Here is a 26,960-nt window from a genome sequence, read left to right as displayed (position 1 = left end):
TTTTATTTCAGTAAGGCATGCTAATGACTCAAGTTCATCCACAGAAATTGGTTCCAAGGGTAAGTTGATCACATGACGAGTGTTAGCATTTATTTTTACCTCTAGTAGCTCATTGTCATCTCAGAATTTAAATTTTTCCTTTAATACTTTCATTAGCATATTAAAATACTAATATTTCTGTAATGGAAAACTCCTTAGCATAGAGGTTTCTATTATCCCCTCCTTCCTTATACTTAAGCAAAGAGTGATATTATAAATTCATCACTATGTAAATGTATAACTATAACTATAATATAATTCATATAGATAAATATACATACACTCACATACATTATGCATATTTTTAATTGAGTAATTATTTTGCATCTCCCAAAATGTCTGTCATTGTCGGGTGACATTTTGATGGATAGCTGTTATGTGCAGAAAGAAAAAAGAAATGGTTGTGTATCAACAGAAGTAGAGAAACACTAGACTTAAGAAAGTGAAGTGGTTATTTTCTAGTAAGACTTCTCAGAATACTGAACATGGGACTGTCCATTGTGACTTTGAGAAAGAATACAGTCTGCAACATTTTCCAAACTCATTTGTCTGTGAAATGCTTCATTCCCCCCCCCCAACAGAACATCTACTAGAACTATTGTTTAATGGAAGATGCCTGAGTAAACCTGAGTTATATAGTAAGCTAGTTTTCCACGCTGAGAAGAACCCTTTACTTGAATGCAACACATGTCCTTTATATCACTGGGACGAGTGGTTTAATCTAGATAACTGATATACATACTGGCAACATCACAAGGGCTGGATCGGGGTCTTTTTTGCTTGCGCCCTCTGTTTGACGGTAGACTGATTATACATCCCCAACTTCATTACCATTGAGGTCAATAACCCAGTCATGTATGTTATATTTTTTACCATTCAGTAAAAATAATTGCATCAAGTGTATGTTCAACAATTATTTTTCAATAAACATACTTGTAAGGACCAGAGCACGTGTACCTTGCTACCTATGCCTTTCATTTCTCTACTCTGAATGTCAGCTGTTTACACTTTCCATATTATGTCAAATCACATCCACATTGGATGGAAAAAAACAATCTGAGTGAACATTTGGAAATATTGTTAAAATTTACATTGAAAAATCAAATTCTCATTTGCCGTTGTATTTGAAAAGTATTCTTGAGAAAGTAACAAATGGAACATTTCAACATGTAGTTAGTGAGAGTGCTCCCTAATCATTCCCTAAAACAGTGTTTTTCTTTGAGGAGCTAAGAATATAAATAGAGGCACTTCACAGAACTTGATACCTTCATAAGTACATGGTGTCCACTACACACTTCCTGCATCAGAATTTCTGGGAGCAAGGCCTTGGAAATTAGATGTATCATAACAAGAATCTTATCAAATACTTAGGTACATTAAATTAAATAAAAATACATATACAGCCATCAAACATGGCTAGGTATGATTCAAGCGTAGACTATAAATCATGGGCTATCAGTTAACTTTTAAGGGTCTTCATCAAGAAACCAATTATCTTGAACTTCCGAAATTTGAAGATGTGGTGTAAGTCATAACCTTCTTAAAACTTGGTGCTACCTTAAGTTAATGCATCTGAGGGATGACCCATGCTTCATGGTAAGAATGGAGACTATTTAAGTGGTAATATATTAAAAAATATATCTACGTATAGATACAGAGGTACAATATGTTTAAGTATGTTTTAAGGAAGATTGAGTGCCACAAGATTTTGTTTGGAACGCTCTTTGTTTGGAACAAATATGTGACTTTTTTTTCTGTATTATAGCAAATTCGATCAAGCAAAGAAAACCCAGACTGCTATTGCCTCCTGTTGAAAGTGGCAGTGAGTCTACAGTCACCATCCTCAAAGGGGACACCCTGCTGCTTGAGTGTTTTGCCGAAGGCCTGTGAGTAACTTGACCCCTATTCATGACTTTGTCCATCCATTTCTGTAAAGAAGAATGCATCAGTTAAGCAGTTAATCCTCTGTACACGTTTTTAAATGATTTCTTTAAAAAAAATTCTGTTACTACATTTCTGGAGAAAGTAATTTACGCTTGACTTCTACAGACTTCAGGCTGTGACTGAGATTGATTTATAATTAGATTGCTCTGTCAGTTTGTGATAGTGTGAATGGAGGTGACAATGACAACATTCTCCTTACCTAAGTCAGTGGGGAGATGCCATCCTTGGAGCCCAAGGTTGTTAGTTGTCAGCCTCTTACTGTTGGTGCTCGGTTTTTGTCTCTCTGCTCTCACATTTTGCCCCACTCTTTCTTGTTGAGCTATGAGCTCTGATTCCTTTTCAGCTTCCAATGAGCCTTATTTATCTATTATTCCACCCTGCTGACCTTTCCATACAAGGAGGCCCCGACCATGTATTTTTTTAAAGATTTTATTTATTTATTTATTCATGAGAGAACACACACACACAGAGACACACACACACACACACACAGAGAGAGAGAGAGGGAGAGAGAGAGAGAGAGGCAGAGACACAGGCAGAGGGAGAAGCAGACTCCATGCAAGAAACCCGATGCAGGACTAGATCCCAGGACTCCGGGATCAGGCCCTGAGCTGAAGGCAGACACTCAACCATTGAGCCACCCAGGTGTCTCTGGACCATGTAATTTTAGAGAGCTTCACCTAATTATATAACTAACTCAACATTTTCATATCTGAAAAATCAATGCATATTACCAAAACCTCCAAAAAAAATACTAAGGAAATTTCACTTGATCATCTCTTGAAAATTGTTATGTTTGTTGAATAAGTATTTAAGTCTATGCAAATAAGGGCCATCTTTATTTATTTATTTATTTATTTATTTTTTAAATTTTTTTTAAAGATTTATTTATTAGAGAGAGGCAGAGACACAGGCAGAGGGAGAAGCAGGCTCCATGCAGGGAGCCCGACATGGGACTCAATCCTGGGTCTCCAGGATCAGGCCCTGGGCTGAAGGCGGCGCTAAACCGCCTAGCCACCTGGGCTGCCTGGGCCATCTTATTTAATTCTTAGTCATGAAAGGTTGCCTCTTCCCTGCCACCATCCCTATATGTTTACCACCACCACATATCCTTTGCCATTACCATTGGGAATATCATGGCAAAATACATTCCACCATCCCAATACCCGAGTTTACATAATTAGCTTGGAGGCTAAGGGCTTCTTATAGCTGGGTGCCTGGTTAGTGAAGAAGAATTTGAAATGTTAAAAATTGTATTCATTCATAATTCAGCATATATTCTCAATGAGTGATTTTAAGTTGGTTTTTGAAGAAAAAGAGTCAATTTTAATGGTTTTGCAACCCCTAAGCTTTGCAAATGTCTCTTTCCATCTAGCAAAAATATACACGTTGCAGGGCACTTGGGTGGCTCAGTTGGTTAAGCACCCAACTTGTGATTTTGGCTCAAGTCATGATCTCAGGGTCATGAGATTGAGCCAGCATCATACAGCTCCCCTCTAATTAGGGAGTATGCTTGGGATTTTCTCTCTCTCCCTCATCCTCCACCCCTCCCCTTGCTTGCTTTCTCTCTCTCAAATCATAAATAAATCTTTTTAAAAAAAGATACAGTTTCCTTACTTGCTTGAAATTGCCAAAGTGTATTTGATGTTAATTAGTTAGATGTTCTTTATGATAATGGCTTCTGTTGGGAAAGTTTGATCTCTGTATTATGTGAGAAGATGAAAGCCTCAGGTTCAGTTGAATCATGATGATAACCACCTGCTCTGTCGTTCTTATTTATAAGTGTTTACAGTAGTAGCAATTCAGTTCTTTCAGGATTCATCACTATTCTTGGTTGACTCTTTGGGCAGTCTGAACATTTCAGTGATTCTTTTTTCTTTTTCCCACACATGCCTTAAATTACCTCTTAAGTTAGCTGGGAACTGCATGGATTTTCAAAATAACAGAAATGTTCTCGTGAGCTTTTTTACAAAATGCAGTGTCATGAAGCAATATATAAAAAGGAAGAGGACGTAAATGTCTGTTGTTCTTGGTATGGAATGATTCCTGATGGATTGTTAGAGTTTTCACCTGAACTGGTTTCTTCTTACACTGGGTTTGTGTTGGGCAATCTATCTTACCTGGTTTTTACATATAAAATATTTAGAGTTCTTTAGAAATTGTTTTCTAAGAAGTTTTAAGCCATAAATATTCTGTAGTAACAAAAGTCATTATAACCTGGATGTTGTACTCTTCATTATGTGTTAGGCACTGTAATTTGTACTTTGCATGCATTAGCTCATTTTACCCTCACCACATGTCAGGGCTATCATTATTCCCATTTGCAGGTTAGGTAAGTAAAACCCAGAGGCTTGAATTCACTTCTTCAAACTCAGTGTAAAGTGGAGCTGGAATTCAATCCTGTCTTCCTCCAGACCTAAACTACCTCTAAATTTAACGATTTCAGTATATTTCAACCAAATGAACTGTTTTGTTCAGTTAAGGGAGGTAGGGGGTTGAGGGGGAGCAAAGATTGGTATTGTTTCTGAATCTGAAGAAGTAGACTGTAGTAGATATTTCAGTAAATGGTTAGTCATAATGAGTATGTTGATACTATTAATTAAAACAGGAAATACTAAACAGTTTCTATTCTATAGATTCTGTGAACAAGGCAGAAATTTTGAATCATTAAAATGACTCTGTGAATCTCATTCAGAAGAAGATGCAGTGAGTGAAAAGTGCACATTAATGTGCCAGTTCATACTCACCCCCACCCTGTAAAATCTTCATTAGGATTAGAGGGGGATAGTGTCACTTCCCTCTTTTGATTATTGGGCTAAAACTATTTTGTCTCTCTCTTTCCTTTGTGTTTTGTAAAGTCATGAGTTTAAGCTAGGTATGATTCTGTTGCAAGATGTTACATTCTAAAAATGTAGGAAGTATATAAGGAAGTATACAAACAAAAATTGGCTGGACAAGGACCTGAACAAAAATTTGAGATTATGAGGTAGTGTATTTAATATTTGTATATTAAAAGGGATTAAGCAGTATATTTTCCCTCAAAATTTCATTACTCAAATACTGTTAGTAAATATACCTTAATTTTTTTTAAAAATGGAAAGAAAAAATTTGACAAGAATATAACTAGACATTCTTGGAATGGGATATGTACGTCCTAAGTAAATTAGGTCTCATGTTCACCTGATACTAATAGGTAATCATTTTATTGTTTCTTCAGGGGATAGGTAGAGAGGATTAGACTAGTTTTCAAGGCCTGGCCAAAGGGAAAAAAAAAATCCTACGAAAAGTGAGATGCTTGCACTATTAAAGCCTGGACTCATGGAAAAACTGATTTGGAGGAACCGAGGTCCAGAGCAGCCTGTAATTTGGCAAACTGCCATTTTGACAGATGGTGTAGAAAGCAAGCAGTTAGGAGACTTGAGCCCTGCATCCTGTTAGGTGGTGTGCTCAGGAGCCGGCAGCTAATATCCTCTCACAGCTGCCTGTCTGAGCATCATTTTTGTTTCCCACAGAAGTGTGCCCTGTGCTCGCAGGCTGGTCAGATATAAAGTAGTGGTTCCCAATCTATAAGGCAGTTAAGCACTCAAGCCTTGAGTGGACAAGGGGAAGAGAGCAAATCTGTGTAAATTAAAGGATCTGCAGCTTTACCTCCAGTATATTTATTTGCATAATAATGGAATTATTTTACCTGTTGCCTTATCAATACAAACAATCTGAGATAATTGACAGAAACAATCTGAGGTAATCGTTCAGTTATCAACTAGTAGCTAATTAATTTGGCTACAAGCATATATTCCAAGAATACACAGGAAGGAAAAGGAGATGGAAAAAAACACAAAATTCACAAATAAAATAGAACACAGTGGTAAAAAGAACAAGTTTAGTGTTAGGCAGACTTAAGTTTTAACATGTCATTTATTACCCTACTGACATTAAGCACATGAACTAACTTCTTGGAGCCTCAGAATCCTCATTGGTAAAGTGATGATAATAATGTCTGTCTTTGGAATATATCAGTTTCTTGTAGCTATTAATAATAAAAATAGAGTGAGGAAGAAAAAGCAGCATCAATAAAAATAGCAAAATAAAGTTTATTACATCCATATAGCCAACTGAAGAGGAGAAAACAAATTATCAGTTAAAATCAGCCATCAGTGCTTTCCATATAATTTTTAAAAAGGTTTTATTTGTTTATTTTAGAGAGAGAGAGGGAGAGAGACACAGGTGGTAGGGGTACGTAGAGAGAGAGAATCTCAAGTAGACTTCCTGCTAAGTGTGGAGCCCAACAGGAGGCTTGATCCCACAACCTGAGATCATGACCTGAGCTGAAACCAAGAGTTGGACACTCAACCAACTGAGCCACTCAGATACCCCTCCACGTAGTTTTTCAATCACAAGAGTCATAGAAAGTACCCATCCTTCATTTGTCTAGTTTTCCTGTACTGGGATTTTTCTTAAACCCAGCTGGGTTGATTCCCACTCCCATTTTCCTCTCTAAGGTGGAGAAAGTTATTCTTTTAATGTGTGACAAGTTTTAAGTTTTATTTTCATTTTGTTTTGTTTTTGCTTTTTTCTTTGTTTTAATTAGGTGATCTCATCCTTCTAAACAAGGTAGATGTGGTTCATTCCCTCTTTCCTCTGCTCCTCAACAGAGGCAGAAAGCCATCTGGGTAGCTGTGTCTGTGCAGAACCCACCTTGCCCTAAATCAGGCTGTTCCTAGATCCGGCCAGCACATTTGGGTGTCATGTCTTAGCCACGTTCGCCACTATCAGCTTTATTAGGATTAAGAGGCTTCCCTCTGCTTTCTGTTGTGTCCTACTGTATCTTGTTTTTAAACTCATACAGGGAGGAGGGCACTTATTATTAGCCACTTCAAATAACCCACAAGGAGATTTAACACTTGAAATATGTCTTGTATACATTAAAAATTTAAAAACTATCTTGTGATATTTCTGTGGGTCCAATTATCTACCCTTTTACCTAGGCACACCTATTCAGCTATTACAAGTAGTTAGTCCTCTTAGTAGAAAAAACATGATTTCCACAGAAGATTTCCACAGAAGCAGATTATTAAAGGGGCTTTCAGTAAAGGAGATCTGATCCAATCTGATATTCACCATTGAGGGTGGTGTGCAGGTCTGTGCACTGGGAAGACTAAATTTTATTTACCGCAGCTCCAAGTGCATACATAAAAGCAATGTGTTAAGGGATATGTCCTATAAGTCTCTTTGAATTTAGTTTTGCACTTTAAAAAATGTTTATCATTCATTATTGTTTTGTAGACCAACTCCACAGGTTGATTGGAACAAAATAGGTGGTGATTTACCAAAAGGAAGAGAAACAAAAGAAAATTATGGCAAGACTTTGAAGATAGAGAATGTCTCCTACCGGGACAGAGGGAATTATCGCTGTACAGCCAACAATTTCTTAGGATCAACCACTCATGATTTTCACGTTATAGTAGAAGGTACATTCCCCATGTTGATTTATTTTTCTTCTATTAAAAAAAAAAAAAAGGTGACTTGCTGTATGTAGTAGACCTACACTTCTAAAGCATATACGTTAAAACAGGTAAGCCATTTAAACTTAATTTTAGAGTGGGTACTGGGTTATATTATACTTCAATAAACCAGATTTGTCATTTATACCACAAAACCTTATAAAAGGGACAAGTGGTAAGAAAAGATCTCATGTCAGAGATTAGACACGGATGACTTCAACATAATTTTTATTATAATAAACGTATGATGCTGCATAATATTAAATCATAGAAGAAGTAAGCATCACAAAAGAAGGAATAATTATCATGAGTATTATCATGAGCTTGTTTCCCAAGCCTACATTAACTTGCTGTGTCTTTGATCAATTTACTTTACCTTTCTGTACCTCAGTTTCTTCCTCAAAGAAATGAGGGTGTTGGACAAATTATCTTAGTTCTCTCCTAGATACATTTTTTTTTTTTGGTCCATATCTTGGGTTCACATGATCTTCATTCAATATGTCACTTGTGAGGAAAGAGTAGACTAGGTGCTATAAATACTAATTTTCTATCCAAATATGCAAAATACACATTATATTCAAGTCATCTCTGTACACCCAAGCCTTTTCATCAATAGAAGATTAGCTATTATATCTTGTATTCACAGAAATAAGTAGGCCATGATGTCATCATTAAAAAAAAAAATCTAGGTATCACACAAGGTCATTATTGGAGGTATACCTGCCCTGCAAGTAAAGGTTATCCAGGCATCTCATGAATCTGATTGATGCAGACGTTTTCTGTGGGTCTGATTACATTGAGGTCTCCTATCTATGGTTTGGTTGGGTGTATTGATCAAATTAATGGATTGATTACTGCATTTGTACTTATTTAGTAATGTGCGAGCTTAACTAGGGAAAAGAATGGTCTTTTCCAAGGTCCCATTTAGTGAACTGATACTCTAGGGTTTCTATTTATATTCCAATAAAGTTTACCTCTTAAACCTTCTGTTTGTGTAAGGAACACCTAAGCGAAAGTCTGACTTTTAATTAATGGGAAAAGAAAAATGAAGACTCAGACACAAATTCCACTTACAAGTAAATGTCGATGTAATTGTTTCAGCCATGCTGCAGTTTGGAATAACACTGCGTTTCCAAGACCTCGCCCACCACGTATATGATTAGTTAAGTAGTTAGAAGAACAGAAAACCAAAGATGAGAATATCATTTTCCTTGATTCAAAAGAAGCAAAACCTAGTTAGGAGAGAAATATTACTCATATCACCAATATTATGCATAAATATCAACAGCCAAAAGTGATATATTCCTCTGACTTTAAATTATTCACAAAGGAATTTGGAGAGGAAGGGTTTGAGAGGTTTACATATGTATTTTTCGTCATTATTTGATGCTGCTGTATAATTCGACTACACCATGCAACAGGGATATTTTTCTGTAAACTTTTACCCCCTTGCCCCAGTGCAAACACATCCCCACAAACCAGACATGTCTAATTGTTAACTGATCCAAGTTGCTGACTATTAGAAATCCTTCCAGATGGCTGGAACATTGCTACGGTAGCTGAATATTTTAACAATCTGGCCACGGTTTTCTTGACTGTAAGACTGAAGCTTTCAAAAGAATTGCAAGGGTTGCAAGAAAAAAAAAAAAAAGAAAAATCAAGGATGTAAACTTAATTATGCAATTTAAAATGTTGACTGTAGGACTCCAAAGGAATATAGGTTTCCTGAAGGTATTGTCCTCACTATTCATAAAACAGCTATTAGCACTATTGAGATGTAAATTATGTTTTTATTAGGAACATTTAATCTTTTCTTCTTAATGAGAAGCTACTAAATGTGCCCTCAGTTGTATGTTTTAGGAGTTTCTCTTCACACATACAAGTGAAAAGCAAACTGGGCCCAAGAAGTCAGTTTTTCTTTTTCTTTTTTTTCCTGGGAACACAGTTTCTAATTTACTGGCATAAAGTTATACTTAATATTTCCTTTTTTTTTGATATTTTTAATTTTACTTAAATTCAATTAATTAACATATAAATATTATTGGTTTCAGAGGTAGAGATCCATGATTCATCAGTCTTATATAACATCCAGTGCTCATTCTATCGCGTTCCCTCCTTAATACCTGTCACTCAGTTACCCTGCCCCACCCACCCCAACTCCCGTCCAGCGACCTTCAGTTTGTTTCCTATGATTAAGAATCTCTTAAAAAAAGAAAAAGAAAAAAAAAGAATTTCTTATGATTTGTCTCCTCTGATTCCAGTTTTTCTTTTTTTTAAGTGTGAAAGCAGTAAATATAACCCTCATTAATGCATAAGCTTACTTTTATTCAATTGTCTTCTGCTTTCCTGCACCTTCTTCCCCTTTTCTGTCTCTTGTTTAGAAACTCAAATAACAAGGAATACCATATGATCACAGAGCAATGCTACTATGAAATTTGAAAATTAAGTCCATTCTGAAAACACTCATTTGTGTTTAAGTAAAAGCATGTTATATTCTCTATGTGATATTTCTTTCTTATTACTAAGCACAGTCAAATTCTGTAATTTAAGTTACAGCATCCTAAATATGAAAACCATGTGCATTTTCAAATTCTGTAATACATGTAAGCAAAATAGCCAGGATGTCTTGACTAAGCACAGCTATCCTTTCTAGGTGTCTATGATATAAATAATATATATTCAATAAGGAATTATATTAAAATAGCATCTAAAATATTCTAATTCCAAAAACCAAAATATAACCACAATCACATTTCAGCTAATTATTTAAAAATTAACTCCCACCAACAGCATTCATGTAGTAAACTTTTGAATCATTTAAGACTTTTGAATTTTAATATGCTAGTAAAATATTTATATGTAATTATATGCCCATAATTGTCTTGTAGTTTAAAAAGATATCATGAACTCAAATGCAATTCATTGATATACTTAAGAAAGCTTCATTTTCAAATAGTCTGTTATTTCTAAAAAGTTACAAGTAAATCCAAGTTTGATGAACCTAACAATTTTGATTTAATAGAATATAGATATTTAGCATGCATCTATTACTAGAAAATAGCCTTTGTGTTGTTTTAGAGGTACCAAATTTCCTATTTTATTTCATTTTCCTTCCAGTGATAAATGTCTCTAATTAACTTGCTTATCATATTCTAAATGTTCAGTAATTTGCATCTCACTTTTAAACAGCATAGAGAAATTATCTTTTTTATTACAATTATGACAAAATGAGTAAAGTTTCAAGGTAAGTAGTTTTCATCAGTTACCATATATGTTAGGTTAATAGATAAAAGAATGGGATTCAGTGATAAAGTTGTCTCTCAGAATTTTGCATTTTAGCCATTTTTTTTTCCCTTTCTCTTGAGCTTTTTTTCATCCTTTCCACGAGATCTTACCCTTCAGGAGTAGAGTTACATGTTCTAAGCTTTGGAAAAAATTGTTGTTCTCTGTTCCTGCCTGTCCCTAGCCTAAGTTCACTTACCAAAACTATCCTGATCCATATCCTGTTTTCAGGCTCCCAGTATGTTCTTTTGTAAACAAAGTAGCAGGTAGATAAATATGTTCAACCAAGACATGAAATTATGAGATAGTGAGTTACTAGAAGTCAGTGAGTGCCTCTATCTATGGTTCCTTCTTTACTCCCCATGCCTTTCTCACTGGAGTCTTGGGGATCAGTCATTTCAACTCAACTCATATTACTCCACCTGTGTCTGATCTCATATAAGGAGATGATGTAAGGAAGAGTAAGTTTCAGCCTTGGCTCTTTATTTGTCTGAGAAGCATAAAAACAAATGTCCAGGCGTTGTGTGTGTGTGTGTGTGTGTGTGTGTGTATATATATATAGTTTATCCATAAGGGCTAAGGGCAAGTTTAATGATGATTCCTAGTGAATATACAAAATCTCTTGATATCAACCTCCAGTGGATAGAGTTGGCAAAGGTTGGATTTAGAAGCACAAAGTGAAAGTTGGTAAATTGATATGGCCCTGGTTTCTATCAGTGGCCCAAATTAATAAAATAGTAATTAACTAGGAATAACATCACATTTACATTGGAGTCTCAGTTCTGTTCGCTTTACAGGTCTGCAGATTACATGGAATGGCAAGAACACAGAATGGGGCTTTTTTTCTTGTTGACACTGAGCAAGTTAGATGGCATCTCCGAGGCTCAGTCCTTGGTCTGCAAGGAGAGAGTTGAATGGGGTGATAACTTAAGCTTAATGCAGATACTTAGCAGTTAATAAATTTTGTAAGATGAGAATAGAAATAAAATCCTGATTTTATTATGCATGTATATTTAGAAAAATGTCATTATCACATGATCTATTTTATTATTTTTATTAAGATATCATTGATAACATTAATTTCAGGTATACAACATAATAATTCAATATTTGTATGTATTGCAAAATGATCACCAGATTAAGTCTAGTTAATATCCATGGCCACATAGTGACAAATGTTTTTTTTTTTTCTTATGAGAACTTTTAAGATCTACTCTCTTAACAACTTTCAAATATGCAATACAGAATTATTGACTATAGTCAACATGCTGTACATTATATCCCTATGATTTATGATTTTACATTTAATTTTTGCTCTGAAAGCAGTTTACTGAAAAACAATAGTGTACTATAGTAAACATGGAAATTTTCATGTTCATGGAACTTTTCTTTCTAACTCAACTGCTTAATTTGATTGTTGTTGTGTGAAAAGAGAAAAAAAGTAACAATAACATCAGAAATGTGCGTATACATGCACATATACACATATCTCAGAGTCCTATGTAGTTTATAATTTGGACGATTGCATTTTAACCTAAACGACTAAATATTTACAGACTGTAGATTATTAATACACATATTTAATTTCAGATTTAGTAACTAAACTCCCATTCTATGGAAAAATTACTAGGGCACTTGAATTTGCCAGGGTTATTTGTATATTTTTGTATATTTGTATATTTGTACCTTTTCTTGGTGAATTTTTAAGCATTTTCTTTTCACATAATCCTTTGTTTCCCATTTTCTTAAAAAAAAGCAGTTTAAATGACATTTTTTTCATTTTACACATATGTGTATCTTTAAAAGAGTTTCTCTTTTGGCAAAAATGGAAATCCAAAAATGTCTTGAGGGAAATAACCAAGCAACACTTGATGGGAATTATTACCTGCAGATATTGTGCAATTTTCTTGGAATCAAATTATCCAAACCATCCACACTTTAATCTAAATCTTTTATTCACTCCTGACATTGTAATATACTTAGGGTGACAAGATATGGGAGTAATATTTGCACTAAAGACAAATGTCTCATTCTGTACTGAAACACCATTTAGAATTATAATATTGGAACATTAGGACATGTAAAGATGCAAGTAATTTAAATACATTTTTTCCTCCATTGTTTTGAGAACATGAAGCTAAATGTTGTTTTTAGGCTTCCTTCTCCCCACCTTATAAAAAATAATCTTTAGGAAAATAATGTTTCCCAAAATTTTAAGGTAAATAAGTAGATATAGAGATATATAAATGCCACAAAGTTACTAATTAAGAAATATTTAAAATAAATGCTGAACCTCTTAATTTCATTAAAAAATTCTCAAAATGTATTTATCAAGTATCAGTCTTTTTAGGTGTATTGCTGCAGCTTGAAAATAAGCTGTAGCCAGCACTAAATAAACATAACCATCTGCTTATCCCTCCTTCATTTTCTGTTAATGAGATAGATATGTGTGTTTCTGAATAAAGTGATTGTATATATGTTTATTTTATTATACATGCTAAGAGTCCAAATTAGATCACACACACACACTCACACACACCCTATATATAACACAAAAACAGTGCCCACCTTGCCTTATAGAACAAGTAGGAAAAGAGCTAAGGGAAACACTTATTGTGTCTGCCATCTGCTGGTGCAGTATAGAAATACAGGCCTTAACATTTTTGGAACTTCTGACATGGATAAAATTACTCATAATCTTCATTTTACTTCCAGAGCCTCCTCACTGGACGAAGAAGCCTCAGAGTGGTGTGTATAGCACCGGAAGCAGTGGTATCTTGTTATGTGAGGCAGAAGGAGAACCTGAACCCACAATCAAGTGGAGAGTCAATGGCTCTCCAATTGACAGTGAGTGAAAACACCACTTGTGATAGATGCAGTGCTGAAGGCAGTGGTGTGCAAGGACACTTGATGTTCAGACACCTGGTTTTATGTAAAATGCATTTGGGAAGTGGCTGGACAATCAGGACAGATCCAGCCAAGAAATCCAGAATTGCATCTTTCTAAGCAGTTCGATTTATGCTTAGATTTATGGGAAAGCCATAAATGATATTTGTATTTGTTGGGTCATTACATTAATTGTATATAAAAATATGGTTAAAAAATAAAGCAACTGAATGAGAAAGAGAATCCAGGGAAGAATTCTCTTTCTCCCTGAGAAGAAATAGGTGCAGCAACCTAGTGGTTGAGAGTGTGGGTTGGAAGGTAGGACTTACCATAGACCCAGGCAGCAGAGACCCTAGCCCTGAGTTCTGCTCTTTATAAGGACCTGCTCTGGCATGCCTGCCCCCATTATTTGAGAAATTCATAGGTCTGATGAGACCTGTAGAGCTTGGGCCCATGCCCCTTACCCCTGGCTCCCTACATGTTCTCAACAGAGCTCTAAAAGTACCCCAAACTAGAAAAATCTCTGTCTAGTCAACTGTGAGCCCTCCCAAATGGGCTGAGCATGGAAGGATCAGGATGCACAAAGGCTGAGGCTGATTTTCCCTACTCTGCCATGTTCTAGCACAGAACTCTGAGAAGTCCAAAAATCCTCAATTTTAATGTAGAGGTCTGGTCATTTTGAATGTTTTTGTGAAAGTAGGGTAAAACAAATTTTATTTGTTGACAGATTAGCTTAATTTTGAGCATTTACATTATTGTTGGTTTACATTTACATTATATGTTGGTTTCATAAGTCTCTTTTGTCCTGAACCCACTCATGTCAAGGATAGACATGCTAGTGGTCCATAGACTTAAGGTTCCATCTAGGCTATGCCACCTTCTCAGGTGTATGATCTTGATCTGTTTACTAAATCTCCCAAAGCTTTACTTTTTTAACAGCACAAGGGAGCTAATGGTAGTTGGTTGAGATTGAATGAGGTAAATGTGGTCAACCACCCAGAATAGAGGCTTATCTGTAGAACACTGTGGTAGTTTACAAACTCTGGGGTGAGAATGCTGATGTTTGCATCTAGGCTCTCCCATTTACTAGTTGTGTGATTGGGCCTGTTAATGACTCTTTTAAAACCTGCTTCATCAGTGAAATGGGAGGAAGAATTATACCAACTCTTGGGTTATTATGTAGGTTAAAGAAAACACCATGCAGAGAATGCTCAAGACAGTCCTAAATTATTGTTTATTATTATTGTCACATAGCAAGCATTCAGGAAACCTTAGCCCGCATTATTGATATCCTCAATTTTGAAGGTTTTTTTGTCATCTCTTTAGAGAGCAGACTAAGAAATGAAAGATGAGTTTTCAGGTAGATCCAAAGGAAATGAAAACAATTGTTGTTTATAAAGAATGTTAAGGACGCTAAAATAAGGAATGAAGATTCTCTGAAACATAAAATCATAAAATTGTATATCTGAATGGCACCTGGCAGTTTATGAAGGACATTCGCATATTGCTTTGAATCCCCAAATGAACATTTTTAATGCAGGTACGATTATTCATATTTAACAGATTGATTCTTTCAGTAATATTTATTGAATGCCTTCTTTGTGCCAGACATTGACTGGCCTTATTGCATGGGAGGTAGCAGTGAATAAAATGAACCCAGTAGGGAGAGTCAATCAATAGGCGAATAAGCACATAAACCTGTGCTGTAGTGTGGTAAATGAAAAATAGCTGAGTAAGGGCTTAGTATAATGAAGTTCAGGACCTAGAGTTACTATTTGATTTTAAGATAATAATAGTAAGCTTCTCGCAGTAATTTACTTTTAAGTAGAATACCTGGAGGAGGTGAGGGAGGTAGCCATGTAAATATGTGTGGAAGAGCTTTCAAGGTAGACAGGTCAGTGAGTGCAAGAACCCTGGGCTATGTTTGGAGTGTTGATGTCAAGCAAGGAGTCCAGTGCGGTTGAAGCTGAGTGAGTTGGCAGTGCTAGACACACGATCAATCAGCAGGTGCAGGGCCACATTATCTATAAAGGTGAAAGTCAGACTGGAGACTTGGGATTTTATTGTAAATAAGACGGGCAGCGCTTGGAGATTTTGGAGCAGAAGAATGACATGATATAACCTATTAACAAGGATTTTTCTGACCTCTGAATGGGGAATCAACTGAATGACTACTTCTACTACTTCTATTACTTCTTCTACTTCTACTACTGCTAAAAGCCACCTGAAGACCTGGGAACCTAGGTCTACGTTGGTAGTGGTAATGATTAGGTTCTGGATGTATTCTCAAAGTAGAGCCATAGGTTTGTTCATGGATAAGGAGATGTGAAAATAAACTTACAAAAGAGAGCACAGCTGAATCATGGCAGGTGTAGAACCAAAGCCATATCCCTGGAGTCTGAGCTCAGTGTTCCTTCCACAGCTCTTGACCATAGCTCTCCTTGCTCCCCTGCAGATGGATTGTAGACATTCATAGGTTGGGATGTTTGATGACAGTAGGCTGACTAAAGGTTCTGAAGTCTTTCTCTGAGCTTGTAGTTTTAGCAACTCCATTTCCATTCTATGTAATATTTATATATCTGATTCAGTCCTTTGCAGCCTTAAAGAACTTCAAAGAGCAACTCATCCTGAGCATTCTGAAGAGATAAACTCCCCTACAAGATTGTATTAATTTTCTGCTGTTTGCTATCAAATTATCACTAATTTAGTGGCTTAAAACTGTCTACATTAATTATTTTACAATTCTATGTGTTAAAAGTGCAACCAAGCCTCTTTGGGCTGGGCTGAAATCAGGGTGTCAGCCATGCTGTGTTCCTTTCTGGAGGGAGTAGGATGGACCCCTTTCCGTGTCTTTTCCAGTTCCTAGAGAGCCCACATTCCTTGGCATATGACTCTCCATCTTCAAAGTCAACATCATTGCATATTTGACCATTCTTTCCTAGTCCCATCTCCCTTCCACTAACCATAGCCAGGGAAGGTTCTCTGATATTAAGGAGCCTGTGATTACATTAGGCCCACTTAGATAATCTAGGATAATCCCTCCATCTCAAGGTCCTTAACTTTAATCACCTCAACAAAGTCCCTTTTGCCATTGAAGGTAAAATATGTTCTAGTGGTAGAGATTAGAACATGGGTATCTATTGGGGGCCTACCACAGAGATCTTCTATGAATAAAATGCCACCCAACATAAACGGTTTTCAGACATTTCAGGAAATATTTACCGACTACCTCCTCTGTGCCTGAAAAGCAGGCACTGGAGACCAGTGTACAACGTGCAGACAAGGTCCTGCCTATATGGAGCTCACAGTCAGGTGTAAAAATATGTTCATTTTTGACTGTGAGAAGAAAAAAAGTATAGGGAAAATCTTCTATTTTATTTTATTTTTTAAAATCTTCTATTTTAATAAGTGGTACTCAGTGTTTTCTATAAACCAAAACTTAGTATAGTCACTGTTTTGTATAATAGAGATACAAGAAATAAATAAAAAAATAAGAAAAAAATGGTTTTATTGGTAATCTTGTAATGTCATTTTTTAAAGGATTTTATTTATTTTTTCATTTGTTTGCTTGTCTTTAGAAAGAGACAGTGTGAGCAGGGAGGGGCAGAGAGAAAAGGAAAGAGAATCTTAAGCAGGCTCCACACTCAGTGCAGAGCCCAATGTGGGGCTCTACCTCAAGACCCCGAGATCATGACTTGAGCCAAAATCAAGAGTCACTCAACTGATTGGGCCACCCAGGTGCCCCTTGTAATGTCATTTAAACTAAAAACTTTAACATTTGTGCCCCTCACTGGACATTCCTGGCTAATATATTTCCTTTACACTGCTTGGTTGTATTGTCATAGCAAGGCCACAAGGTTTGGCATATGGCCAAATGCTGTGGCATGTGTCATTCACTTCTCCAAAATCCAGTACCTCCTTCCACAATAGACATATTACTACTGATCTAGCAGGTTCTGAGCAGCATTAATGAGACAACACATGTGCCACTTCCAACAGAGTTCTCTGGCCCTTAATAAATGCACCAGAAATGTTAGATTTTCTCATTTCCCAAATATATTTCCAGAATTATACCTGAATCAGGAGTAAGCTCAGATTTATTGCCAAAAAGTAGAAAATTTAGTCCTTGATCTCAAGAAGGGTTTACTCTTACCGTGAAAACAAAATATATGAGCTGTTAAATAGCAAAGCAAGAAAATTGAAATGAATGGTATAGATCAGAAAATTGAACAAGGGCAGAGAAATCAAATAGAGGAACAAAATTGTCAAATGGGGAACACAGGAGCCAGTGTTGGTGGATTGGGGGGATCACTCCATGATGATCATGTCATTTGTGTTGGCAGTATCAGGACCTAAATTTATGAGAATAAGTGAGGTTTAGTTCTAGTGTGACTTGAATGCTGAAAAGAAAATCTGAAATTTTATTTATGGGTGTGAAAAGGGAAAGGCAGTGAGCTAGACATCAACAAATATTTTAGCAATAAATATTAATTTGAAGAAAGATTGAAATTGGAGAAGGGTCTGGAAAGAAAAACCCATGGTTGATGAAAAGAAATTCTACAAATTTGCTTCAGTGAACTATTATTCACCCTAAACTGGTCTTAAAATATAAATACTGTGTGACACATTTAATAAATGGTATATAAATATTTTATGTCCTATTTTTTATCAAACTGACATTCTTTAATCTCTTGCAGAAAATCCATTTGCTGGTGATGTTGTCTCCCCCGGGGAAATCAGTTTTACCAACCTACAACCCAATCACACTGCTGTGTACCAATGTGAAGCTTCAAATGTCCACGGTACTATCCTTGCCAATGCCAATATTGATGTTGTAGGTAAGCAGACTGTTTATCTTCTGTTTCCTAAAGGAAGATGTTCAAGGTCATATACACAAGTAGATTGAATTCCAGATAGGTAAAACATGGGGGGAACATCCAAGTACCTTTCACCTAACATTTGGGCATTAGCCTTCATAGTAAAACTATGCCTTCTTTTTTATTTGTTTATTTATTTACTTATTTATTTGAGAGAGAGAGAGAGAGAGAGTGAGCAAAAGTGCATGAGCGGTGGAGTGCAGAGGGGCAGAGGGAGAGGGAGAGAGAGAATCTCAAGCAGGCTCCACACTCAGCATGGAGCCTCCTGTGGGCTCAATCTTAAAACCCTGAGATCATGACCTGAGCTAATATCAAGAGTTGGACGCTTAACCAACTGAGCCACCCAGGTACCCCTAAAATTATACTTTCAAAAATGTATTGAATTTGGATATTTTTCTACTTCAAGAATATGTACTGCAATATTCAGCTGTCTCTTGTTTTTGTTAATATGACTAGGATATAGAAACATCTAGGGTGTGCATATTATGTTTTACACGAACATTTACAGTTGTATTTATGTTATTTTCAAACAGATGTTCGTCCACTGATACAAACAGAAGATGAAGAGCACTATGCTACGGTGGTTGGGTACAGCGCTTTCCTACACTGCGAGTTCTTTGCTTCACCTGACCCAGTGGTGTCCTGGTAAGCCAGTACCAGGTTTTCTTAAAAGAATGTCAGTGGTAGATTTCACCTGTGTCTTCATCCATCATTTGACAGGCTGTTGTTATATGTAGCCAAGACCTCTGAGAAATAAGGTAGCAAATTTGATTACCTACCTCTTCCAGAACTGTTGACTAGATATGTGGAATTTTCTCTCATGAGGAGATTAGGGAGAGCCATTTTTGCTTACAAAGGAAAGCAAAGAACTGAAGTTGATTACTAAGACAATTTTATAGATAAATTTGGGTTTTCATTATGAGTGGATCGAAAGTCATATATTGCAGTTGACCCTTGGACATTGTGGAGGTCAGGGCTGATCCCCCATGCAATTGAAAATCAACGTATATTTCTTTTGTCTCTCCCTAAACTAACTACTAATAGCCTACAGGTGACCAGAAACCTTACCTATCATAAACAGTTGATTAACACACATTTGGTATGTTATCTGTATCATATACTGTATTCTTAAAACAATAGCTAACGTTTTCTTAAATGTTTTTCTGTATTTCTAGGCCACACAGGTTATGAGTTCTTTTAAGTTGTTGCATATTTCCAAAAATTTCTTGGATATATTTATTGAAAACAATTCATATGTAGTTGGACCCACACAGTTCAAACCCATGTTGTTCATACTTAACTATACTTTCTTGTTGTTTGGGGTCTTTTCTAAATAATAATCTAAGCATGCATTCGATTCCAAACATATATGCTTAAAACTTTTCCAACATGTATTTTGAATTTAATTTCAATGTATCAGTTGGTGTAGTAAGTCCAGATGCCTTGTGTGGATCTGCCATATTTGTTACTTCACCAGAAAAACTCAGATGAACTATTCTTAAGTAAGTCTGCTGTGATTCTGCAGAGCCAAAATAAGAGTGACAAGTGAGAGCCAGGGTCACGCAAGTGCAGGGTTAGATCCTGTCTTTATTTAAAAATAGGATATTTTGCTCATTGTGGATTTTTTTGTGTTTTTATTTTTAAAAATACTCTGTTAAAATAGTATTTATCTTGAGCCCTGAGATTTTTTGGCAATCCTTACATTTTGTCTCGGAGGCAAGAGCCTTGCTGGCGTTACCCTAGTCCCAGCTCTGAAAAATCCTATGTGAACAGCAGCCAGAGTTTACCCTTTGAATTTTTTTTTTTTTTTCTCCAGCAGAGCCTCTTATTGTGAAATGTACCGGGTAAATCAAGCTTTGGCAGCAAAAGCTTAGAAAATGGATGAATGTGAGAAAATGACTCACATTGGTTGATCAGGGCAAATGTAATCCATGTCCACAGGACAGGAACTACTTCCTGGCCTATAATATTTCTGAATGACCAATGTTCCCCCAGGACGGCAGGAGGTTCAGAAGGTTCATTATCTCTTTCAATTACTAGCTTTCCCATTTGGTACCCTGAAGCAATCATTAGCTAAAGAGTTCACCATCAGTATACCAGATAATATTTATTAAGCTGTGAGGATAGATGCAAAAACGGCCCTTGTAGCTACGAGAAATACAGCAGAAGCATAGAGCATGGACCGAGATTTCCTCTAGCCACAATCTATTTGGGTAGATAAGATAAACACCAAGGTAGATAAGATAAACACCCATTCTGGGAGAACTATAAGCCCCAATGGAACATTTCATAAGGTCTATGGAGCTCCTGAAGAAAGGGGGAGCCTGAATGCCATCAGCAACCAACTTCAGAAAGAGGATACAATTCTTTCACTTCTTAAATGGATTTATGCTTTCTGTGTTCATAGGCAGAAGGTGGATGAAGCGAAACCCCTTGAAGGCAGACGGTACCATATTCATGAAAATGGCACACTGCAGATCAATAAAACCACAGAAGATGATGCTGGCTCATACTCTTGTTGGGTAGAAAACGCTAAGGGAAAAACCGCAGTCACAGCCAACTTGGATATTAGAAGTATTTTTATTTTGTTTTTACTTTGCATGAATTTTCACATGGGTTCAGTTTGTCTTCATTTTCCCAAATGACACAATATGATCTAAGTTTCAGGGTCCGTTAAAGATTTTAGATCGTATTTCAAACCTCCCAGGTTGTGTTCCATTGAAAAGACCATCACAAAAATTATAGGATGTGCTGACAATGTGTTCATGGCTTTTTACAATTTTAAGAGGGACTTGGGTATTTTGGGGGATGGCTGGGAATGATTTAAAATGCTCTATTTGGGGATATTTCCGTAACTGTATTTTATTTCAATAACAAACTCAACATAGTGTCAGCAGCAGTCAATTCTGTGAGCTAAAAATTTCACAAACCCTTTAAAGTTCAGCTTCATAAAGACTAGGGCATTATAGGACAGGAGATTTTTTTTTTTGTCTTCTTTTTACATCATAAACAGCTTTGTTATTTTTTTCTCTCCTCAGAACAAAGTTCTGGGTTTCACTAATATTTTGATTTTAAAATTTCTCTGAGAATCCTTTTCAGGAAAACATAATAGAGAGACCCTACAGTAAGTGCAGAGAGGATCTATGTTACTGGTGACCTGTCATTATCATAGCCTACTAGTACTACTACTGAGATGACAAGTGTGTTTGTTTAATCACCATTTTCATGGATATACTGATATTTCTCTCCTCTTCACACACTTCACACATACTCTCCCTTCCTTGTTTTTCTTCTGTCTTATATTCTTTTACAGTATTTGTTTCTTTCTGTACCTTAAGTTATCCAACACGCCAAACCTATGGACTGCATTTTTTAAAGTACATAAATATTCTCTTAACTCTCATGTCTGCCTGCACATTTATGTGTCATATACAGTTTTCAAAATGCCATTGTGAAGTCCGTGAAGATGATTCTTTTTATACTTTATAAAATCAACCTATATCAAAGTTTAGCAATTCAGATTCAAAGTCAAAGAGGGGGAAGTCTGGAATCCAAATGAACCTTAACATTCCTATTGCCCTACTCAGTTCTTGGCCCAGAGTGGACCTCAGAACTGCCATTTGACAAAGAGATGGACAAGGTCATGAACTTTTCATCTGCTGTGAACACCTACTTTATGTGTAAGACATATAGAAATGTTATCAGTGAAGGATAAGAACACAATTGTTGCATATAAAAAAGAAACATTGAAAGTAGAATGGATTAAGAAGTTATATAGTACAGTGTTTGAAGGAAAGAGCTTTGGTCTCTACCAAATTTAGGTTCAGATTCCAGCTCAAACCCCTTGTTGGTTAGGACACAGTATTACTTAATTTCATTTTAGCCCTATATTCTCTATAAGGTGAAAATACTAATATTTGTAGAATTATAATTATAAAGTATGTGACTGTGAGCTTCTTAGCAGAGGTCCTGGTCAATAGGATAAGTGCTTTATTAAGTGGTATCTGTTATTATTAGGGAGATATCTGGTTTTAAATTTAGAGATAGGAGTAGATGTTTAATAATTCACTTATAATTAATTCAATTAAATAATCTTCAAGATTCATGCCTGGGATACTGAATGATCAATTTTTTTATTACTTTCAATTTTTAATCTGTTCATGGAGTGACATGTAGATAGTGAATATTAAAATGTCTTGTGGAATTGGAGGTCAGCTCATGAGATTTGGTCTCTGAGAGGGTCACCAAATGGCATAGCAGGGTAAATAAAGTATATCTACCCTTAATATGGCCTCTAAGAGTAAGGATCCTATGTTCTGAAATAGTCATACTGAGCAAACACTTTTAAGACAGCCAAATACGATTCTTTTTATTTGAATGGAAATTAAATTTTATTTATTTGATATATTTTAATTTGAAGCTAAATTTTCCAACTTTACTAATTTACTTTTATAATATCACTTACCTTATCTCATTCAACAAGAAATCCAACAAATATATGTTGAGTGCTTGCGGTGTATAGGGTCCTTTCTGGGCTGTGGGGATACTTCATGTAAAAAAAAAAAAATAGACACAGCCTCTTCTTCATGAAGCTTATGTTCTAATTCCCACTTTCATGTTAATAAATCACATATACATGGGCTTTACAATTTAACCTCTGGCTCCTGAATTATTAATAAACACATTAATAGAAAGTCAATTAATTCCCCCTCCCCCCTTACAGTGGTTTGATCACAGGGCCAGAAGTACTAGAAAGAAATTCTATTTTTCTCAATATCTAGAGACATTTGTTTGCTCCCACTCTTCTTATTCCTTTTGCCTAAGAAGTAGTAAGGGGAATTTCTAAGATATTAATTAGTACTTCCAACCTAATTTCTCAGAGGTCCAGGCCTGATGGAAAGAACATAGTAATGAAATATGATATTAAGAAATTATAGTGCAACAAGCATTGCATGAAGATATGACTATTCCATCGACAATTTGGGTTGATTAAATTGCAGACCCTTGATTGCAAAATAAGCTGTGATTTATGCTTCTAACTAGTCTCTATGTTTGGTAAAAACAGATGCTACAAAACTTCAAGTTTCTCCCAAGAATCCTCGTGTCCCCAAATTGCATACACTTGAATTACATTGTGAAAGCACATGTGACCCACATTTGAGGCATAGTTTGAAGTTGTCCTGGAGTAAAAATGGAGAAGCCTTTGAAATTAATGCCACAGAGGATGGCAGGTAGGAAAAGTATTATGCTATGTCATCATGTTTGCTTGGGATGAACACCTAGCACTTGAAAAAAAATAGTTGTAAAAGTATTTGCACTGAATTAAAAATACAAAAAGTGATTAATACATTTCAGTCTTTAAGGCAGGATTTAAAAGGTGGTACAAAGCACTGTTTCAGTTTTCTCTTGCATGGTTATCTTCTTTTTGCTGCTGACTTTTTACAGAATGTGTATCATCCTGTTAGTACATGAAACAGACTCTACTCCAGGTATGTGAGGCATATCTGCTCACATGGCCCCAGAGGGGAGCCTGCCTATCACCCTTTTACATCCCAAACTCAGATGAGTCTGTATCATGAATAGACAGAACCTGAGTCATACCTACTGTCCTTCTAGTTAGAAAGCTTTGGCAACTACACTTTTAAGCCTCCTCATCTCTGTATGGAGAATACAGAAAAAAAATACAAAAAAAAAATACAGAAGAGAGAAGGTAGAAGGAAGTGTGAAAAGAAGCTGAATAGCATTAGACAGTATTAAGTACATCAAAGAAAAAGAATCAGTATTTACTGAATGCTTACGCTATTTTTTGAAAACGTACAGAGGTTAGCTCTCCTGTCTTTTGCATTGTGACTAGTAGGAGTTAGACCGTCCTTAGCCAAATCTCTCCTCTAGTTTTATGTTGTTATTCATCATTCTGAAAAAGTAAATCTGAAGGTAGGACATGCATTGCTTGGTGAGACTGTGACAGGGTGATAATTAAGAGCATGGACTTGAGTCCAATGGCCTGGATTTAACTCCCAACGTGATCACTTATCTTGTCTATGATGTTAGACAAGCTGCTTACCTTCTCTGTACCTTAATTTTACACTCCTAAGACACCTTCATAGGGTCATTATGAGTTAATATACCAAGCGCTCAAAAAATACTAAGTCCTCAGTCCAATTTCGGTCTCATGATTTGTACTAATTTCTCCAAATTTTTAATGGCTTATCTCATTTCTCTTATCTGTGTGGACCCTATGGTATGTTTGTGTGTGTGTGCACGCCATGTGTGTGCTTGCACCACCTCTATACAGAGGCATTGGTTTCGGCTTGGTACTGAATTTATTCCATCTTATCCCTTTTATATACATAAGAGTTTGTGGAAAGGGACATATGTATTACAACCAGTTGTCACTGAAACGTGAAGAGATTAATTATGGCCCTAAAAGACTACACATTGTAACAAAGATCTTCACCCTTTGGTTAGTTCTTAGTTGATTTATCAACTGCTCAGATCTCTCCATATCCTCCCTCTTTTGTCACTACTGCCTAGTTGCCTTAGGTCTTGCATATGGTCTCTGGGCTACAGCCAAAAAGCGAATCAGACTGGTGCCTAGTTGGTGATATGACCTGTATATTTAGGCCCTGATCCCAGAAACTCCAAACATCCTCTGTGTGGCCCAGTTGAATAGTTTCTGTAGGATACTGAGGCTGACACTCAAATGAGCCTCTGGCTATCTTAGTAAACTAAGCAAGTGATACTTGCAAGTGCAAGTTTTCCTTAGGGTAGGGGTGAGGAACAGCAATCTTACCCTCTCTTAGAAGAGATCTCAGGAGTTGGGAAGTCTGGGAATAATTCTTGCTGCTGGGGTTGACTGAGGTCCAGAGCTAAGATCACAGGAATCTGCTTAATTTCTAGGGAACCATTAGTAAGCTCCCATCTCTCACCTCCTGCTGGTACACCTTCTTATTGGTAGGTAAGGTGGGGGCCAGAGGCTTTTACATAGGAAGAGTTTTAGTGAGTTTTACATCAGAGATGTCAATTATATAAGAGTTTCTCTCCCTTTCTGCAAGGACACTATTTATTTTGACTAAATAGCCAACTGTTGTAAATATATTTCAAATTTAGTGGAACTGAATTTTCCTAAAAGTGCTTAAATAGTTAAGTTGACAATACATAGGGGTAGGGTAAAAAGGTATAATTTATAGTAAAGAAATTTTCATGTACTCAACCGGATTACAAATTGGCAAAATAGAACAAATGATAAAAAGCTAGTGGCAAAGAATTTGCAAAAATAGAGGTACTAGTCTGCCCTCTGCTGTTCAAATAAATCACAGTGTAGTTATTATCAGATCTATTGAATGTGCATCCTACTTGTGAAGTAAAGCTGTGGAGAAAAAGGACTCTTGTCAAGAAGACAGATTATCAGACTCCAGGTCAGACAGTCTGGCTCTGCTATCTGGAGTGTGATTCAGGAATGTCTCTTTGTAAGAAGCACCCCAGCTGATCCTATGTAGGGGATTCCCTTAAACCAGAAGAATTATCCAAATGTGCCTTAACTCTTATAATGTATAGTACAGTCTTTAGAAACACCAGGCAGCACAGTTCTATCACTGACCCATGCATCATGGATGGTTGCACTTGGTATTTAAAACAAAGCTAAACAAACTGTTAGCTTTCTTGGCTGTATAGACAGTTGTGTATGCTCAAGTAGCACTTCATCTCCAGTTTCAACCATGGTACCCCCTCATAAAATTTCCATTATGTAAAGCTGTGTTTTGTTTCCTTTTTTTAAAAACTCTTTCTTGAATATTTTTTCCTATGGGGAATATAATTTTTGAATATGTGTTTCTGTTGTTTTCATCCTCATCATACTCTCTTTTTTTTTTTTTTTTTTTTTTTTTTTTTTTTTACTGGTAGGATCATTATCGATGGAGCTAATTTGACTATATCTAATGTCACCTCAGAGGACCAAGGTATTTACTCCTGTTTGGCTCAAACGGCTCTGGATAGTGTTACTGATGTAACTCAAGTAACTGTTCTCGGTAAGTGCGCTAATGAAAAATCTCTGTTCATCTCTTTCCCATTATGGATTAAATTCCATTGTTCTTGGACCATTAAATCAACAATTATTTGAGCCCCTGCACATAGACTGTTTGTTTGAATTTTTCATTTAAATAGTTACTCCACTTTTAAACGTTCTCTTCTCTTCTGGCTTTAAAGAAATTAATTAATGCTTAATTTCTTTTCCTGCATGGGTAATGTTGCCAGTAGCTGTGGGAGGTAGGCGATGTATTAGCAGAACGAAAACTAGAGCATGCTTCAGTTGTCAGGGCACCTGAGCTGCCCTTTCCTAGCACGTGGAGAAATAGAGCTAAGGAATGGAGGTGGGTTAGCATGGGGGGAGCAGGTGAGGCGTCCTGTGGGGGTGGTTCAGTGCTCATGTTCT

At 36.3% G+C, this 26,960-nt stretch overlaps 1 protein-coding gene across 12 annotated transcripts in view; it reads left to right on the top strand.

Annotated features, from left to right (window-relative positions):
• CHL1 (cell adhesion molecule L1 like) overlaps positions 1-26,960 on the top strand; it is a 195,456-nt gene that overhangs the window by 140,019 nt on the left and 28,477 nt on the right. For 11 of the 12 annotated variants that reach the window (XM_072785358.1, XM_072785347.1, XM_072785350.1 and 8 more), the window contains 9 exons: positions 12-59; positions 1,805-1,925; positions 7,267-7,451; positions 13,482-13,613; positions 18,350-18,490; positions 19,063-19,174; positions 20,937-21,103; positions 23,595-23,760; positions 26,432-26,556. In XM_072785358.1, the coding sequence (XP_072641459.1) occupies positions 12-59; positions 1,805-1,925; positions 7,267-7,451; positions 13,482-13,613; positions 18,350-18,490; positions 19,063-19,174; positions 20,937-21,103; positions 23,595-23,760; positions 26,432-26,556 (1,197 nt within the window). The remainder of the gene's footprint in view (positions 1-11; positions 60-1,804; positions 1,926-7,266; positions 7,452-13,481; positions 13,614-18,349; positions 18,491-19,062; positions 19,175-20,936; positions 21,104-23,594; positions 23,761-26,431; positions 26,557-26,960) is intronic. The other variant, XM_072785357.1, reaches the window with a different exon arrangement.

The sequence above is a fragment of the Canis lupus genome, chromosome 19, assembly GCF_048164855.1.
Source record: "Canis lupus baileyi chromosome 19, mCanLup2.hap1, whole genome shotgun sequence".
Lineage (NCBI taxonomy): Eukaryota > Metazoa > Chordata > Mammalia > Carnivora > Canidae > Canis > Canis lupus.
Note: the sequence above shows the minus strand (reverse complement) of the source record. Positions and strands in the feature narration are given on the sequence as shown.